Below are 21045 nucleotides of genomic sequence, written 5' to 3'. Positions count from 1 at the left end.
TTTGTACAGATAAAAAAAAATCGTGACCAAAAAGCTAAATTTCGTGACTTTTTCTTGACTTTTGTGACCGATAGACACCCTCTCTTTCAAGTGGAGAGTTGTTGCTCCAGAACAAAGCATAAGATGAAGACAGTTCCATTAAAAAAAATAAAATTTAAAAAAACAGACATAATTTGGTAACGATGCACAAATATTTTTCATTCAGCTTGTCGACAAACCAGTTGCAAAAGAATACTCTTTCACTATAATTATATTCCTATAACTTATGTACTATCTTCATTCTGTACGCTCTAACCTCCAGTATATGCAGCATTCTATTTAACGAACTTCTTGTGATGTTAAGAGAAATACTTCGACGACAGATACACTTTCTAGGAGAACGAAACACAGAAAGAATAACTTCACGTTTAGTGTTTCCGGTGGAGATGGATGTAGTTCTTTCTAAACTGGCTATGAAGAAGAACAAGTTGTGATTTTTTTTTTTTTTTTTATCATTGTTCAAATGTCTTTCTTCGTGTTCGTGTTACCTAGTAGCTATTGACAATGAATTATTCAATAAATAGGCACGTTATTCCTTTGATAAACTATAAATTTTGTCATGTAATAAAATTAAAAGTTCGTATGAATGGAGAAAGATTAAATGATATTTTATGATAATTCTTGTTTGCTCAGAGTCACATTTAAACTCAATAATCACTAGCTGAACCTGTGCTCTCTTCGCAGCGTTCATTCACGTATGAGCATGAATCTGCTTGTCATTCCTCATGTCCTTTTATAGACACAAGTAAGGGCACCTTAATTTAAAAAAAAAATCGTCAAAGGATATATGAAGAGGACATTTTTTCGATTATTTTTTCAATATCTCGCACGGTTTGCAATATTTGAGCCTACTTCCGGTTGGCTCAGTATGATCAGTATTTTCTTTCTTCTTGCATGCAGTATGTAATAAGCGAATACATTACACATACAATTAATTATAATGTCAGTGATATGTGGCGTTCATTGGGCAAAACACTCCAAACAGTAAAGATTCATCTTAGACTGGAGAAATGGTTATTCTTCGTTTCTCATTATCATTTGGCCATGAAACAAACGCCGGAGAAGTGTACTAACCCCGTATACAAATTTGTGGTGTTGGAATGTATAACTCGTAGGATATGATGTTTTACGTTTTAAAATTTCAGTACTTCCCTTAAAAACCTCGAAAAAATGTAATAAAAAATAAGGTCATTTTTAAAATATTACATTAGAATTGAACAATCTACACAAAATTTGGAATCGATCGGTGAAAACGGCATCTTTCTAGAACTTATGGTTTCCGAGATATCGTTGTTGAAAGAATTGACTACAAGCATATAAACTTTTCTTGGCCACAAATAGGTAAACCTAGCATTTTAATATATAGATTGACGAATACGAAGTAACCTCAACCGCATCACTGTTTCTATCCGACTACATTATTCGAATGTCACTAACGCATCCTTTTACGTAAAACAAAAGAACCGTTGATGTGAGTCCAATACACCAGAGTAGTGCTGTTAAAATTATTCTAATAACAAAGATTCGAAGAATGCATTGTTCGAGTATTTGAATAAAAATGTATTATTCTACTTTTAACAGCACTACACCAGACGAGTTGAAGGTGATTGGAGAAACAGATAAAAGTTATGCTGTAGACTGAAGTAGGATATACAAACGATAAGGTGTATCACCGACCAATGCACGGAAGGATGCATTGTTTTTACCGAAGTTGTTTTTTCTGCTTTATCTTAGTTTCAAAACAGTACACGCTGCCAGGATCAAATATTCCTGTTCAGACATCGACGCAAAGACGATGCACATTTAAGTTATTATTAAGTATTCTGCCTTTCGGCAGGTCCTGGGACTGATGTGTTTTTAATTTTAGATTTACGCCTGGAAAGGTTTTTCCCAGCTTCCTTTAACTCCCAATAATTTCTTCTATTTCTCAAATCATTGATTACTTTTGTTCTTCTTCTTCCTATTCCTCGCTTTCCTTCCATCTTTCTTTCTATGGCGGTATGAATATATGAATAAGACAATTTATTTCCAAGATGTGTCAAATCCAATTGGAGGATCCTGGCTTCAAGTGTCCTCTTCTCTCGTATCCGTTTAAAAACATCTTCGTTGGTTGCTCTCTGTCCATTTTATCTTCTTCATATTTCTCCAACACCACATTTCGAAGCTCTCTAAATATTTTTTCTCTAACTTCCGTAATTTCCAAATGTCCAGACCATACAGTCCTATGCTCCATATATAGCACTTGACCAACTTCTTAAGTCCAATATTAAGCCTACTTGTTAAGAGTGATCTTTTCTTGTTCAATGCTACTTTCACTATGTGGCAATTCTTCACCTGATTGATCTCTTTGGTACAGTAAGCGTCTCTCCTCAAGATACTTGGCACATACTTGAAATTATCGACCTCTTCAAGTTCTCTTTGTTCTACTTCGACACATGAGGGCGCATTTCCACGGGATATTCTTATGACTTTCGATTTTTCGATGTTAATTTCCATTCCATATTGTTTCCCTGTGTCAACTATTTTGTCAATCATCTCCTGTAGTCCTTCTTTGATTCTAGCTATAGTAACCGTGTCATCTGCATACCTGATCTTGTTAATGATCTGCCCTCCAATCTTGAAATCCTCAATTCGCATTAATGCTTCCTTCATTAAACATTAACCGTAAATGTTGAATAATTGGGGCGACAAACTACATCCTTGTCTGACTTCTCTTCCAATCTCCAGACTATTGGTTTCTCCTTCATTGATGCGCAACTTCACTCGTTGTCCTATGTTCAAGTTTCTAATGAGTCGTCGGTCATTCCAATACTCTTTTAAATTTTTATTTAAATTTTTATGGTAATTATTTATTTTTTCACATAAGCCTCCCATAAATCAATTGCATTGTTGTATCAATCCTTTGAAATGTATCATCAGTTTCAATTCTCAAAAGTACTTCAATTTCAAGTTGCAATTTTATTCGAATGAATTATTTTTTTATAGTAATTCGTTGATTTTAGTATTCACATGTGACTTAGTATAGGTCACGGATAACAGTTCTCAATTCAACTGATGGAAATTTTATTTTTTAATTCAGCCTTCATATATTGTCAATTTATTGTTCCGTCAATCGAGTAAATTGGTATTTTTCAGTACCTAAAGTAGGACACGTTTGCTTCATGACCTTTGAATTCTTTAGTTGTTGGGGTCGCAATGGCTCAGTGGTAGAGCGTTCACCTTTGGTGCATGAGGTCATTGCTTCGATCCCAGCTCGCGCCAAGTGGACTTTGTGATGGACAAACACTGTGTGCGGGATTTTGTGGGGTTCTCCCATTTCCTTCTACTTCATTTCACCATTTCTCATCATCACCGTCTCCTTTAGCGTATGCGGTATAACCGTAAAACTCTAAGATATAATTTAATTTAATTTCGTTTGTTATTGCTGACCTTTTAGGTTTAGACCAATCTTGGATAGACTTTTTATCTGTATGTTACATGTTGTCTGATTAAAGTGTCTGTATACGCTAAGCTGTGGTGTTCGAACAAATATCACAGGTGACCTGTAGAGGCCAAAGGTCACGTTTGCAATTGAAGAAATGGAAATTTTATTTTTAAATTCAACCATCATACATAATTAATTTATTGCACCGTCGGTCGAGTATGTTGTATTTTTCAGTACCTAAAATAGGACACAAAAGTTCCGTGATCACGTCTGTCGCTGGTGACCTTATTCTCAGGTTTACAATAAACTGTGGATTGGTCCTTCATCTGTATGTTGAAATACATGATCCTGATTGAATTGTGTTTATACTGTAAGCTGTTGAATTTGTGTAATTTCAATCAGAGTCATGGCTCAATGGTAGAGCGTTCACCTCTGGGCTTGGGGTCCCGGGTTCGATCTCAGCTCCCGCCAAGTGAACTTTGTGGTGGACAAACACCGTGTGCGTGGGTTTTCTCGGGGTTCTCCCGTTTCCTCCCACTTTCTTCATTCCACCATTTCATTCATTTCTCATCATCACCGTCTCCATTAGCCTAACCGGCATAACCGTGGGACGTAAAACTCAAAGATTTCATTTCATTTCATTTTTTCAATCAGAGTCATGGGTGACCTAGAAGAAATAACAGTGTCAGGGTCAGGAATAACAGTGTTCAGCTCATGAAACAGAAGACTTATGTTTTAGTTTAATACTCATACGTAATCAATTTATTGGTACCTCAGTCGAATATATTGGTGTTTTTCTCAGTACCTGAACTACGACACATAAGCTTTGTGACCTTTGATATTTTTTTTCTTTATTTCTTTATGATGATCGAATTATTAGGCTTAGACTAATCTTGGGAAGATGTTTTTGCATATTAAATATATTGAAGCACAATTTGTTCGGTTGAATTGGTTTATTGCCGGAACTTGGTAAAATAAATGATGTTTCAACAAAAGTCACAGATGATATGCTAGAAGTCAAAGGTTACAATTCAACACATTCCTCATTACCACGTTGTTTCACATCGTAAGTTATGTAAATATGCCAATTTGTAGAGTTTTTTTTTTTTTTTTAAGTTGTATGTCATAACCGAATTTAACATTGAAATCCCATAAGATAAAAATCACATTTTAATCTTTGACTCTCATTAATTCAATCATTGAAACATTGAAGTGTCACGCAAAACTTAGGACCTTCGTCTGTAATCCCAGCAAGTTCCATATTGCGAGGGTTTACCATTTCTATGCAACCCGAAAAAGAAATTTACACTCGAAGTTTGGAATAGTTTCTACAATTCTAGTTTGTATCATATGTTTATCTAGCGTACCAAAAATCGGTATTCAGTTTTATAACTTATAAATAATTCTTCAAATGGAAAGACAATTGTATATCTTAAAATATTATAGCGAGTGTTTCAAAGTTTTCCTCTGTACGGTGGTTGGCCGGGCATAATCTTAAACATTTCAAGTGGAAAGGAATATTTTGTTCTACTTATAGTAAATTTATTTAGTACCTAATATAGGATTCACACTGATCGTGGAAGTCAGGGATATCTTTTAAAATATACTGAGAGTCAGGGACGGTGGGACAGCGTAGTCTAGTAGTTAGAGCGTTGGATGCATGTCCGCGTGGTCCCGGGTTCGATTACCAGCCGGTGCTTCCCAATTTTCGGCGTCCACCGAGCGTCGTGAGGCGAACTGGGGAGTCACCTGATTAAAAGGTGTGACGGCCACTTGGTCTAGAAAGCTCCCGATACAACGGTTAGCGATAGGGCGACGCGTTCGTCGTTAGGCTGGACGTAGTTCCACCAGTCGCTAACAGATGGCGTGGAGTGGCTCAGCCTACAAATTTGGCCGTTACGTCATGTGGTATGGGGCCGTTACAGAGTCAAGGAAATCTGTTATGTTTAACAGAAGAGTCGGGGATTTTTTAGGTGCCCACAGTAGATACGGAGAATAGCTCAAAGAGTCAAGATAAACCCAGACAGAAAATACAGGTGGTTTACAGGCGCCTGTACATGCGCCTGAAAATGGAACACTTTTAAACGCATGAGACAGGTATGGATTTTTTTCACGATCATTGCATGTTTATTGCACGGAAACAGGTAGTTTTCATGTTGATAGATTTGCAACCTTGCAACGTGAAAAATGCGTGTAAACAACATGTAGAGAGTGGAAAGACATGTACGTAACCGGCATATTCCATGTAGTTGACATATACGTTACCTCATGAGGATCTGACGACAGCTGCTTTTCATTTGATAAAAATGTAATTGACATGTTAAATACATGTGAAATACAGGTGTTAGCAAATTAGTGGGCGTGTTAGCGAATTATACATGTAAAGTACATCGCATTAAGTGTACATGAAATTTGCGTGTAACAGCTGTTGGACACGCATAAGACATGTACGTTTCATGTATATAAAATGTGTAAAATTCAAACCCGATTACTACAATATAGGCTGCATACTTTAAGGAGTAATACTTCTATTTGATCCATCTAATCTAAGGGTCTGCGCACGCCTTTGTATATATGTGTCAGCACCTTGCATATGTGCATTTCAAAGAGCTCTTTCGTGGCTAAGCGGTTAGCGTACGCGCCTATGGCGTAGGAGATCCGGGTTCGATTCCCGGCGGGAGCTCATGTGGTTCGGATTCCACGTTAATCAGTAGGTCCACGTCTCATGTAGCCTCGCTGCTGAACGGGACGTTAAACTCAAAATCAACTCAATGGGCATGTCAAAGTGGAGACTTAATGTCTGAATATTGCATGTTTCCTACGCCTATAACGTGAATGTTTCACTCTAATCAACCTTGTCCATCGCATTTACCTGTTTAAGCTATTTACTCACTACACGTATTTTTTAAATCCATTTATTGGCAGTCATGATCATTGCATGTTCCCATTCATCTGTACATTGCCTTTACACTGCATGTAGGTGAGTTCACACTTTGCATGTTACAGGCAATGTGTCCAATTCTATTCCAATGTACTATACATGTGTCAGAACCTTGCATATGTGCATGGCAAACTGGAGACTTGGTGCCTGAATATTACATGTTTCCTACACCTGTAACATTAATGATTCACTCTAATCAACCTTATTCATTGCATGCACCTGTTTAACCCATGATCATTGCATTTTCCATTTACCTGCACATTGCCTGTACATTGCATATAGATGGGTTCACACTTCGCATGTACACGAAGATAATACAGGCATTGTATAAAGTTGTAATCCCATGTATTATACATGTGTCAGGATTTTGCATAGCGAATGTCGAATTGGAGACTTGTGCCTGAATATTGCATGTCTCCTATGCCTATAACGTGAATGTTTAGCTCCAATCCACCTTGTTCACCACACGTATCTGTTTAATCCATTTATTGGCAATCATGATCATTGCATGTTCCTGTTCACCTGTACATTGCCTGCACACTGCACGTAGGGGAGTTACACACTTCGCATGTACACGAAAATGATAAATGTAAAATAACATATCTTACATCATGCGTTTTCCATGCTATACGCTAATACACGGTATTTACATGTAATGTGAATGTCACACATGTATATTACATGTTGATAAACAGGCAACTTCCTTGTACTTTTCATTCTTATTGTATTGCGAATGTTATCAACAATCCATTCAAGGTACTTTACATGCACATATTCCCTCCATTTACTTGCATGTGAGTGACTACGTGTACATCGCATGTTCTCATTTTAATGTACAGGCTCTGTACAACGCGTGTTTCCGTGCAACATTTCCAACAGAAGTTCAATTCTTTTTTGACATGCATATCACCTGAAGACAATGTGCCTGTAATATATTTTTTACATGTGTTTTCGCCAAAACAGGTGCCTGTATAATACCTGTCAAAATCTGGCAGGCTTTTACAGGCAGTTCCATGTACAAAACATTGCATGTTTCCTCAAAAATTTTCATAATAGAATTCAAGAAATACATATGAAAGAGGTTGAAAAAGGAAACTTGTCTTTAGATATAAAGTTGAGCGATGAGCACCGAAAGATGTTTAAATTTCAAGCTTTGAAAGAAAAACAAATTAACTAAAAAAATTCAAATGTTACAGAAGAAAATAAGTAAATTTGTTGCTTAGTTTTGTTGGTTGTAAATAATTAAAGACAACATTATGATATATGTTTACTTGTTTATTATGTGTGCATTCAGAGTGCTGAGATATTAATGATATCGTTAGTGTACAATTGTTGTTTGTTACTAGTTTTTATGGCATTCCAAATATAGGAAGTTTGACTCAAGTGATTACATAAGAAAATAATCTTAAAGGTTATGAGGATTGTGCAGGTCAATTAATTTTTTTTTTCTAAACGTAAGCATAAATGATAGTGTTCGCCGTGTGGCGCGTCAGAAAAATCTTACTTATTCAATTGCATAATTCAGGGAAATCAATTCCGGAATATCAGTGTGAATCATGTAATATAAAGGGTGTCCACAAAAGTCCTGCTACCGTTGCAATGAAACATAGTTCATAACTTACATGAGATAAAGACGTGCTTTTTTGCAGTGTTCTACATCTCTCAGAGTAATTGCCAATTACAACTCTCCCACATGTGCCCCTTGTGCCCCTTTAGTTGCCCTCAGGATGTCGAAACGATATTGAGCTCCATCCATACACGCTACAGCATAGCAGCGTCAACGTTTTCGAGAACAGCAATCCGTGCACGAAGTGCGACAAGATCTGGGACAGGAGTGTCATAAGCACGATCTTTGAGATATCCCCGAAGGAAAGAGTCCAAGTCGGTGATATCAAGGGAGGGGAGCGTGGGGGCCAGGCAGTTGGTCCATCACGACCAATCCACCTCCCAGGGAAACGGCAATTCAAATGTAGACAAGTGAGAGGTGCTCCATCATGTTGGAATATGGTGTTTGGCTGCAGTTCCAACTCGTGAGGGAGTAGATAATCATGAAGGATGTCTTGTAAGCCAATCCTGTAATTGTATTCTCAGCAAAGAAAACTGGTTCTTTATCATGCTTAGGAACATATCACATGTTAAATTTTAGGCTAGCTCGAACATATTCATGAATGACGTGCGGATGTTCAGAACCCGATATCCGAACATTATGGCGGTTGACATGTTCAGACATAAAGAACATGGCTTCATCAGTTCTGTCGTGATTGCCATGTTCGGTTGAGTCCAGCATGGAACCAGCAAATTCATCACACCGAGGTAAATTATTTGGCTCCTAACCTAGCGTAAGGTGCACTTTGTAGCCACGAAGATGTAACTGCTTATGGGGGACCTTATGGATGATTGATTTCGGTACATGCGATTCCCGTGACGCACGACAGATCGATTTCTGCGGGCTGCGTTGAAATGCAACTTTCAAGTTGTTGTACAGTATTGCTTGCTTCACACCAAACCATCCACTCCGTGGCATGTCCATTACGTTACTTGTCTGTAAAACTTCCGCGCCCCATCTAGTTATAGATGCCTTTCGTGGGGGTTCCATACTGCCGGCGGAATTTTCGCTGAACATTTACTTGTCTCAGACTCAGCATACCACCACATACATTGCGCCTTCTGTGCTATCATCTATGTCGTTCAAATTACAATCTGCGAAGAGAGGAAAGCAAACTTGGAGATATGTGTAGAGTACGTTGCAAACATTTAACATAATAGTACATAAATGTTTGAGAGATGTAAAACACGTTGCAAAAAAGCGAATGTCTCTATCTCATATCATTTACGCGCTATAGGTCATTGTAACGGTAACAGAAGTTTGTGGACACGGTACATTACCAAAAATGTTCTTCGAAATGTTAATGAGAGGAAAAATAGAACTCTAAATAATTTCTAAATTAATTAATTCGGTGTACTTACTTTGCTTAGTGGAATCTCATAGAATATGTTCTGTGATATATTAATTGTAAAATAAAAATCTTACTAGGTACACTCATGTCCAAAATTATTGTCGCATGTCTATAAATGTGTTGTGAGAATATAATTTGATAACGAGTTCGCCCGGTATTTCTTATAATGTTAATATATGTATAATTGGCAAAGACATGTATGTAGCAAATTTCATGTCAAAAGAGCAGTAAATAGGAACAATAAAACGAAAATAAAACTTTCTTCTCCATTTAGTAACATTTTGTTCTACTCACTCTAATTTTCGTATTTGTAATTCTTTTCCTATGAAATTTACCACAAATATACATTTTCCGATTATACACATAGTATCTGTTTTAAAAGTACCCTGCAAAATCATTTTCACATTATATTCATACAAGAAGACAGTTATAGATATGCGACAATCATTTTGGACATGAGTGTACATACAATACAATTTCCTTTTCTCTTTAAAAATTTTATAATTACACAATGCATTTTAGTTCCGTAAAATGCATGATCAAATGATTCTACAGTCTAGTTCAGGAGTTATAACACTGAACACTGACTTTTTGTATATTCAATTTAAGTAGACATAGTGAATAAATTTAACAGTTTAAGTTTAATCTTTTGCATGTGCTGCTTTCAGGGATGCATACTGACTTTTCTGCTGAGGTGGAAACTAACAAATGTAGCTTAATAATACCTGATCGGTTACTCAATGATGAAAACAGAATGATAACCACTGACAAAAACAATCTGCATGAGAATGGAAGCTCTGAAATAGATGGAAGTGAAATCGTAGATGATCAAACACCAGTAGAAAGCGAAAGTTATCGAGAGCTTATCTTACGTGTTCTTTTCATCTACATAGCTGTCAGCTTTTTGCTTCACGTTTTTATTTCCTTTGTTTCCTCGCTTGTGCCATAGATTTAAGTTAGACTTAGTTTCGCTTTGCATGGCATTTGGTGAATTCTTTCGATAAGAAATAAAAAGACTAGTGGCCTAGTAGTACTTGCTTTTCTATTATTTTTCACTGCTTTTCTAATGAAATAACAGCATGAAGTGGGAAACGAAAATAAGACAATTGTAGTTGCTCTGTTAAGTAAGAATCTTATTTTTGAAAGAAATAAATTTTTTTTTTTTTTTTTTTTATTTCCTTGAGTTATAGAGATCGTCAGAGATTGAGTGAATTGTCTTTTGTAAATACACCTTCAACGTTAAAAGAAAGAGAAAAGACCTTAAAAGAAAATATTATTTATTTATTTTTTTATTTTATTTTATTTCCGTTTCCTGAAATAAGGTTGTTTTGATTGTGTCTTTAGAATTAGTATTTATTTATTTATTTATTTGGACAAACAAGTTCCTTAGATCAGAATGACCATTGGTTACGCTATTGTTATATTTTATAGGATGTACGTACCTGCTTTAAGTTTTTTTTATTTAATTTATTTTTTTAAAAAAATGTGATTTATGTTGTGTTATGGTTAACAAAAGATTATTGTAACATGTATACACGTGCAATTATTTCTATTTTTTGAATACCTTTGTTTTTTCTTTTGAGAAATGAATATTTAAATAGTTAAATTTTGTTTTAGTTTTTTTTAGTTTTATTTTTCTAATTATATGTAAAGATTTTGATTTTACAAGAGAACAAATATGTAAAATTATCATAGATCTGAAATAAATTTAATTTTATTTTCATTAAAACTGTAGATTTTTGCCGCCTGTTTTTGGATTTATTTTTTGCACTGGGTACCCTCAATAACAGCATATTTCATGATCAGCGTAACCCTCTAGCATGACCCTCTGGCTGCGGTTGTTCTTCCAAAAGAAGCAACACCAACACACAGCAATAAAAAAAAAAAAAAAAAAAATCAGGAAATCTAGCCTTGTATCATGGCGAATATGTTATTATTTGTGGATTATTTTAATCAATATAACTTTTTACTTAGTCGTTTTAGTTATAGTTTCCCTGTGAAATAAACGTGAGAACACAAAATTGTCTAAAAGGTAATAATTATGGGTGTTTCTCACCGAGAACATATGCCCCCGAACATTTGTAAAATGGTTTTCGTCCCCCCCCCCCTCCCCAATATTTCAAGCATGTTAGGTCGACTATGATCCAAAAGGGGCTCAAGCATGTAGCAGTTTGCTACGTTTACAAAAAAAAAAAAAAAAGATATGAAAGTAGCACAAAAGTTAGTTTCCAGTTGTGAAAAGAGGTTGTCAGTTTTTGGTCCTATGAAGGTGGAGTACACTGTGAAGTAACAAACCGTTTTGGTTTAGATAGCGAGCAGCAAAGCAATTTAAATTTAGCTTTTAACAGAAAACAAGAAAAACTATGCATCATTGAACCTCATTTAGTTTAGGCTTGTAGGCCTAAAACTTGTTTTCAAAACTTTTTCTGATTACTTACTTCATTACTTTTTATCATTATTTTGTTTTTGACATACACTTGGTATAATTTAAGTTCAACTAATATTGTAAAACAAGGTTGGATTTTACTGTTTGAGTAAACAAACTGTAAAGTGTGTGTGTTTTTTAGTACCATATTTTCGAAGAAAAAAATCTGTACTCTCAAAGCTAAAAATAAAAAAAAAATTTTAAGGCTTTTGTTCGCTTTGTTTGTCAAAACTGCTTTAAAATGCAATGTACGAAGACTTATGTTCTAATTATTTTTCCACAGGGGAGGACCACTCGCTTTCCTAGGGAGTATTCCACACACCTAAGTACCCCCAGTGGTCGGTCCTCCCTAAAGTTTATATGCTATTGACGCCAATGTTTCTCTTACTGCTCCCACAATTTCTACACTGGCACAAAATCACCATTGCTTATTTATGTCCTGACTGATTACATAATTGTGACTAATTATATCAAGTTATTGTATTTAAGTATATCATGTTATTACATATCTTTATAATAATCCACAGATTTAAGTAGATTAAAATTAAAAATTAAGCCTCTGAAAAGATAAATAAGGAAATGGAAAATTACTCAAAAATTTCTCAGAAAAAGTTACGGTTAAAATTAAAATTTAAATTGGTAAGTGGCACTGTCATGCAATGAGAATTACCTTGAGTTGCGAACATCACTGTAAAAATTATTAGAGTTAACGGAACAGGAGAATTGGTCTACTGTTATGAGAACATTCCCAAACAAAACTGATAATTAGTAAAAGGATAAAATTAAAATACAAAAAACAGAAATATTCACTTCACGTGCTTTCTGGGAAAGAGACTAACAATTTTTTAATCGTCACGCCGTGCTTTAAACGAGTCGTCTTCTCAACCATAGGCTGGTGGACAAAATGGAAATTTTAAAACTTTATCTCCCTTGGGAGAGCTGTTTTATACTTTGATAAGGCCTCTTCTTCGTAACTGCATCCAGATATTCTTTCCTTGGTCGTCTTCCTGGTTTTCCTTCTGCCCTTCCCTCTAGCAACACAGTGATCCAATCGGAATTAAAATGGTCGAGTAAAATGGCCAAGCATGCTGTTTCTTCTTTTTCCTGTTATCTTCACGATCTGTCGTTCTTCATTAGCTTCCTTTAGATACGTCATCATTCCTTTTCCTTTCGGTCCATGATAAGTGTAGCATTCTGCGCCAACACCACATTTCAAATGCTTCCAGCGTGGATATTTCAGCTTTCCTCAATGTCCACGTCTCTGATCCGAAAAGCGCCACACTCCATACCAGAGTCTTAATAAATCGTTTTCGAACGTCCAACGACACATTTCTTGATGTTAGCAGTTCTCTTTTCCTATTGAATGCTTGTTTAGTCTGTCCTATTCTGGAATTTACGTCTTTTTCATTTCTTCCGCCCGAGGATATTAGACTTCCTAAATAGGAAAACGTCTTAACGTCTTCGATTTTCTCTCCATCTAGCTATACGTTTACCTCTTCCTGTCCTGCTTTTGTACACTTTATCCCTTTGGTTTTCTTCTTATTTATCTTCATTTTGCATTTTTTTTTTTCAATTGGTCGTTTAGGTTTCAAAATGTTTCCTGCAAATCCTTTTCGTTCTCCGGTATCAGTACTATGTCATCAACAAACCTTAACAAGCATGGAAATAATCTACGGATAACAAGACATTTGTCGCGATATAAAGGTAAGTCTATTTATATTTATGTAATATGTACCCTATAGCTGTGAACAGGAGGGAAGACGGTACGTCAGGTTGAGGTTCATAGATTCGAAGTTAAAATGGAAGTTTTATGCCCCACAGTTATGCCGGCTAAAGGAGACGGTGATGATAAGAAATGAATGAAATGGTGGAATATAGATTTAGGGCTGCATTAACCCATCTGGAGGCCCGAAGCTTAAAAAAAAAAAAAAAAAAAATGGCCTCTGCTGACTTCATCTAATGGATTTCTGTAAAAGTACAGTAGAAAAGTAAAGGGAATATGTTTAATATTTTTGATCATATTTTATTTTATAATGATGGTTATGTCTTTATGATTTTTTTTAGATAGCCAGTTGAGATTTTGATCACAGTGGAGGCTCCTGTCCACCGGAGGCCCTGGACTAGAGTTCCCCTAAGACCACCTTTAATCCAGCCTTGCCTATATTCTGTAAATTAAAAAATACAAATTTAGACTAATCTTTCAAAAGAACTGATTTCCGTCGACAAGATCCGATGCTGTTAACGAGCAAAGACGGTACGTCCGGTTGAGGTTCATCGTTTCGAAGTTAAAATGGAAGTTTTATGCCCCACAGTTATGCCGGCTAGGGTAAAGGAGACGGTGATGATGAGAAATGAATGAAATGGTGGAATAAAGAAAGTGGCAGGAAGCGGGAGAGGCCCGAGAAAATCCACTAACACAGTGTCTGTCCACTACAAAGTCCCCTTGGCACGAGCTGAGATCGAACCAGGAACCCCACGCACCAGAGGTGAAAACACTAGCACTGAGCTACCGTGCCTCTCGTTTGGAAGTTAAATGCGATAGTCACTGTTAAAATCTAAGCAAATGTGTTCCGATCTGTAAGTTTCCGATAGAAATTAATATCCCTTGAAGTTGCCTAAAACTTGATGCATAGATTTGTTTTCTCTTCTTGTAATTCTAGTGTAGAGTTACTCAAGCAGAAAGACTTGATCCCCTTTTTACCCAACTACAGAATAGCATTCAAATTCAAATGACGCCAGCAGCCGGCCCTTTCACTGCAACAACCTCTTTTTCAATGTATCCTTCAACCTTATGTCCAAAGATTCCTGAAGGAATCTTTGATTGACGGTTTTCTTGCAAGTAAGAAATCTCTGAAGAATTATTTCATCTAAATACAGGTGAAAGTACGGCCCTCTTTCATCTTGCTAAATGTTCGTCATAGTAAAGTTAATAATTCCGGACAAAAGTACCTATTTTCAGTTTTATTTTGTACTACTACTGTGTTGCAGAGGAAACAGTTCTCACGTTTGTAGGGGTAATCAATGTGATGTATTTGACAACTCTTCTGGAATGGTAGTCAGCGTTTAGAGCCCGTTGGTCTCAGTAGATTGCATAGTAGTTGAACTAAAAAGAATAAGAAACAAAATTACCACATGAAATATATAGTATGTTAAAGGAAAAATACATGCTCTTCATCCACCAAGTTTTTTTTTAGTGGCAACATTCTAGCAACGATGCATAGAAGATGTTAATACTCTGACTTGAAACAAAATGAAAAATATCAAGAAATTGTGAGAGCATTACACGAGGAACTGCTTAAAAGTTCGTAGCCAAATTCAGAACGAGTAGATGTGCAATGATGAAATTTTAGTTATTTTACATGCTTCCCCCGAAGTTGAATACACTTCTTTGCACGATGCTACAATTTTTGTATAACAGTTAAAAGAATAATCTGAAGGCTGTTTTTCGCACCACTGTTCCATAACACTAATTATCTTCTTTTCTAATAAAAAAAATGGCGTCCTTTCAAATGTTATTTGAATAATAAGTAATCTGATGGAGCTAGATCTGTGGAATAAGGAGGATGATACAGACATTGAAACTCTAGATTATGCAATGCCACTTGTGTTTGCAATGCTCGATGGACACAGGCATTGTCTTGAAGCAACAGATTTTTTTATTTTTCAATTCTCCGCGGCACTTTCAAATTGTTCTTCACGTTTGTGAATAATTCAGAGTAATACCGTACATTAAATGTCAGACTGGCAAGTATTCTATGCGTACTTCATCATCTTTATCCCAGAAGAATGTTGCAAATACTTTCCCATCCGAATTCTGTTTCTTGAACTTCTTGGGACGAGAGGAACCTGGGAGCAGCCTCACCATTGACGAGTGTTTCGTTTCGGGATCGTAGCGGTATAACCCCGTTTCATTCATGGTTACTATTCATGACAGAAATTGGTTGACAATTGCAGTCAAAGTGTGATATGACTTCCCTTGATGCCCCCACTCTTTCACGCTTTTGATCTGATGACAGATTTTTGGGAACCTATTTTGCTGAGAGCTTGCGCATGCCTAAGTCATTATGAATTATGCTACCGACGCGTTCCCGAGAAGTGCCCACAATCTCTGCCACAGGCCTTGCTAAGACTGCAATTTGCAAGAATAATGTCATGAATTTCATCCATGATTTCGGGAATAATTTTTGATCTTCCTACTTGCGGAACATCATTTATTGAGAAATCGCCCCGTTTGAACTTTGCCACCCAATTCTTCACCACTGTGTGTGACGGAGTAGAGTCTTGTAGTGTTTCACTAATTTCCTCATAAATTTGCTTCGGTGACTTTTCTTGGTGAAACAGACAATTCGTTATAGCTCTGAGCCCTTAACTTTGTTGATGTTACTGTCAAGAGACATGCTAATAAGATCGTTATTTCAGAAGATCGCAAACGCTCTCCTGGCTCTGACTTCAAAAATTGAACATTTGCAAAAATATCTTTAGAAGAGCCCTTTACTTTCAGACCTGCGTGATGATGTTAATCAGGGAATTCAATATTTAACAAAAATCAAGAAGGAAATGGTTTGCAAAATCTTTATTACTGAAATAGTACAAACAGGAAATCGGCAGTTCCCGCCATCAACAAACAATACATTCTGGGATGGAGAAATGGATTGGCGTCCTTCTGGTTCCACACATCTCTGCAAAGATTAAGAATATATTACAAAAGCATAATATTAAGATTTCAGAGATTACATCTTTTGGGAAATATATAACAAGTTTTAAAGCGTATTCCACTGACCCTCAACAATGAAGGTGCCATTTATCTTGCTAAGTTCAATGCAACAAAAAATACGTAGGCCAAACGAATATTTGTATGAGGATAGCCGAATAATTCGTACATTAAAGTCCCGCAATCCACAGCAATTGTCAGGATTAGCAACACACATCAGATAAAATAACCACAATGTAACTGATTCACGATTGGTGGAAAAAGCAAAAACCATGAAAGAGTCTAGAATTTTAAAAGAGCCTACACTTAATTTAGACAGAGGAAATATAAATACAGTTTGGGGTGATCTTTTTGTCACGTATTTCCGCAGTTTGGGAAGAACCACTGAAACAGTAATCAATGATTGGTGAACAACATGTGTATAGCTTTTGGTTGACGAGAAGCATTTTATTTGTTTTCAACCTTTTTTCCACCCACCTATGTCTCTATTCCATGTTTGAATTTGTTTTTTGAACTGCTAAGCTGATAGAGGAAAGTGGGTGAATACCGCACAGGAGGGTAATACCACGCATCAAAGTTTCTGTATGATATCGCAGAGAATGGTATTTGTAATGGCAAGTGACAAGTAGCGAACAAGGAGTGAAATAATACAACATGTAACAGTTGGCTGTGCGCGCCATAATAACTGCGCAGTACATGTTGAAAGACAAAGTGGGAAGATGCTTATAATTTGAGCAGAGACATTAAAACGTGGTGTGTTGGATGTGTTTTGAAAAAGAATGAAATTATGTTGCTAACGTATGTAGGATACTATGTTTTTTTAAAATATAAAACAACTACACGACAATATTAGCATGTTCTATTTTCAATTTTTTTTTTTTTGTGTGTGTGTGTGTGTGTGAAGGTGCATATGGGGTAATGGCGCGTAGTGTATTCAATTAGTGCGCGGTTTTCCCCCTCATTGCTTTTTAGGGAACAAAATATACTCAAAATTTTCTTCCCCTCTTATTTTCGGCAGATGCCGAAAGTACTTAAAGAAACCTAACACAAAAGCTGGACAGAAGAAGCATTGTGCATGCAGACTTGACAATAGTTGTAAATTTTTTCAGTATACCCTATTTCAAGTTTTACTTCAAGTATTTTATTTCAAGTTCATTATCTCTGTTTTCAGTATTTCAAGTTTGTAGTACGTAGTAGATTATTAAATACATAAATATATATTTGGTTTCTAATACAATATTAAATACATAAACATACACTATGTGATCAAAAGTATTCGGACACCTGGCTGAAAATGATTTCCAAGTTCGTGGCGCCCTCCATCGGTACTGCTGGAATTCAATATGGCGCTGGAAGGTTTCTTGGAGAATGACAGCCCATTCTTCACGGAGTGCTGAACTGAGGAGAGATATTGATGTAGGTCGGTGAGGCCTGGCACGAAGTCGGCGTTCCAAGACATCCCAAAGGTGTTCTATAGGATTCAAGTCAGAACTCTGTGCAGGCCAGTCAATTACAGGGATGTTATGGTCGTGTAATCACTCCGCCACAGGCCTTGCAGTATTAACAGGTGCTCGATCGTGTTGAAAGATGCAATCGCCATCCCCGAATTGGTCTTCAACAGCGGGAAGCAAGAAAGTGCTTAAAACATCAATGTAGGCCTGCGCTGTGAGGGTGCCACGCAAAACAACAACGGGTGCAAGCCCCCTTCAAGAAAAACACGACAACACCTTAACACCACCACCTCCGAATTTTACTGTTGGCACTACACACGCTGACAGATGACGTTCACCAGGCATTCGCCATACCCACACCCTGCCATCTGATCGCCACATTGTGTACCGTGATTCGTCACTCCACACAACGTTTTTCCACTGTTCAATCGTCCAATGTTTACGCTCCTTACACCAAGCGAGGCGTCGTTTGGCATTTACCTGCATGATGTGTGGCTTATGAGCAACCGCTCGACCATGAAATCCAAGTTTTCTCACCTCACGCCTAACTGTCATAGTACTTGGAGTGTATCCTGGTGCAGTTTGAAATTCCTATGTGATGGTCTGGATAGATATCTGCCTATCGCATACAGACTTCTGACACGAGAGACACCTAATCACCTGACCACATTCGAAGTCCATGAGTTCCGCGGAGCGCCCCATTCTGCTTTCTCACGATGTCTAATGACTACTGAGGTCGCTGATAATGAATACCTGGCGATAAGTGGCAGCACAATGCACCTAATATGAAAAACGTGTGTTTTGGGGAGTGTTCGGATACTTTTGATCACATAGTGTAGATACTTTTGATCACCACATCACATATTTGGTTTCTAGTAGATTATTAAATACATAAACATATATTTGGTTGCTGTTACATTGGATTATTTAATAGTAGAAAATTATGTGCGCGCTATTACCCTACGGGAGTGGTGAATACCGTGCATTTGCCTCACTCACTTTTTCGCTTGTCTTTTCATAATATAATGCAGCTGACATAATAGCTTATACATACCGGTACATTTAAAGTTAAAGGATGTGATTATATGTTCCTAAGTTCTTAATCATTTTCATTACAAAATGTCTGTGTAATTCGCGATTAAACCTTAAGTGCGCGGTGATTCTAATAGAAATCGTAATTTCCGAAAGGGCTCCTCAGAAGTGGTTTGCGGTGATTCCTAAGCTTTTCACTTATATTTCTTTGTAAAGATGATCACCGCTCACAATACATACTGATGAATGATATATCACCGAAATATTTGTATAACACTCAAAAGACTCCTATATGCTACCTTATAAGGATGAATTTAAAAGAAAAAAATAAAACATCATCACACTTACTTTTCGTAATTTAAAGCACGTTAGGAGTCAAGCATTTCGGTGCTGCATTTCCCTAAAAGATCCCTCCCTGTATAAAATTCCCTATCTCCAAAGATTAGGCAGAACGGGAATTAGGCCAAACTGAAATTCCCGTTCTGCTTAAAAACAAGATCATTGAAAATATTTTCTATAAAGTGCTGGAGGGCCTTTAGGCAGAACGGAAATTAATCTGAGTTACAGTCAGTACGTACAATACTTTCCGAATTAAACTCGTTTCAAGAAATATTGTGTATTATGTATGTTTCTTAGTAATAAATAATCTAGCGAAGAACATGCTCTGGAATATGAGAAACTGCGATTTGTCAGAGAATGGCTGCTTTGAGCTCTTTGCTGAATATAATATGGTGGAGCATTTTGGATACGTTTCTGTAGTTGATCTGTATGCATACAACTCCTCACTGAACAAAACTCCTGTCCGGAATCTGGAGACTTCCCAGGGAACTCTTACCACTGGTGAGAAGAATGGTAGATTCGATCCTGTAACTATGACTTTGGTTTGGAGTGTGACAGACCTTTTCAACACTGAGGCTGTATGAGACGTGAACTCACTGCTTAAAGTGTTATCTGAATCACATGGAGTCCCGCTGAGAATCGAATTCGGGTTTTCTGCGCCGAGGATGCGTGTATCAACCATATAAACACCAGGTGGCTCTATCTGTGAGCTCATGATAAGGATATCGATTGACTTCCTCAGAATTAATGTTCATAATATTTTGGGAATACTTGTAGATTCCTCACATCAAAATAAGAAAAAAGTTCGTATGGACCTGTGGTCGGAAGAGGATAGTTTCGTAGTTACAGGGTGTCGAAAACGTAAAAAAAATGAACTTCAAAGGTCCATAGTTCCATTACTATAGGACTGATCATAGTCGGATCAAGACATCACTGAGAAACTAGTATGAGAACTATCAAAATATCCATCTTTCACAATCTACGGTACTTGCATAATCCTTTTTAGAGAGGCTGTTTGGGAGTCCTGATCACTCTCCAATTACCTCTCTAAAAATTGGTGTCCAAGTACTGGAACATTCTTAAACATGGATATTTTGATAGTTTACATACCAGTTCCTCAATGATGTGTTGACCCGATTACGATAGGTCCCATACAGTAGTAGTGGAGCCATGAATTTTAAACTTCACTTGTTTCACGGTTTCGGCACCCTGTAACTCCGAAACTATCCAGTTTTGAGCGGATGTCCATATAAACTTTCTTGATGTGAGAAGTCTGTTCCCAAAATGTTGTGACACCTTGTATTTTCAGTTAACACCTATCTTTATTTGAGGTGTTTAGTTAGTTATGACAATGTGTTCTATACGCTCAGTAAGTAAATCTACCATATTCATATCATCTAATGGGGAACCATGTCTCAATTGCAGAACACTCACCTCGGATGCGAGAGGTCCTTGGGAATTTATACTGGATAGGGGCCGCGGTGGCTCAGCGGTAGAGGGGTCACCTCTGGTGCATGGGGTCCTTGGTTCAATCCCAGCTCGCGCCAAGTAAAGTTTGTGGTGGACAAACACCGCGTGCGTGGGTTTTCTCGGGGTTCTCCCGTTTCCACCCACTTCATTCATTTCTCATCATCACTGTCTCCTTTAGCCTATCCGGCATAACAGTGGGACGTAAAACAAAGATTTCATTTTGTCATTTTCGCACAAAAGTTTGGCGTGTCATATA

At 37.0% G+C, this 21045-nt stretch overlaps 1 protein-coding gene across 5 annotated transcripts in view; it reads left to right on the top strand.

Moving 5' to 3' along the window:
- The window catches only part of LOC145675705 (uncharacterized), a 110771-nt gene that overhangs the window by 79048 nt on the left and 10678 nt on the right, over positions 1-21045 (top strand). For 4 of the 5 annotated variants that reach the window (XM_081746318.1, XM_081746317.1, XM_081746321.1 and 1 more), the window contains one exon: positions 10030-10413. The exons of the other annotated variant lie outside the window; for it this stretch is intronic. In XM_081746318.1, the coding sequence (XP_081602444.1) occupies positions 10030-10310 (281 nt within the window). In that variant the 3' untranslated portion in view covers positions 10311-10413. Of the gene's footprint in view, positions 1-10029; positions 10414-21045 lie in introns of those variants that run through there. 5 annotated transcript variants of the gene reach the window in all.

Source organism: Thermobia domestica, chromosome 18 (genome assembly GCF_964235325.1).
Source record: "Thermobia domestica chromosome 18, izTheDome1.hap1.1, whole genome shotgun sequence".
In the NCBI taxonomy this organism is placed as follows: Eukaryota; Metazoa; Arthropoda; class Insecta; order Zygentoma; family Lepismatidae; genus Thermobia; species Thermobia domestica.
The sequence above is the reverse complement of the archived record's forward strand: the minus strand, read 5'-3'. Positions and strand labels throughout refer to the sequence as shown.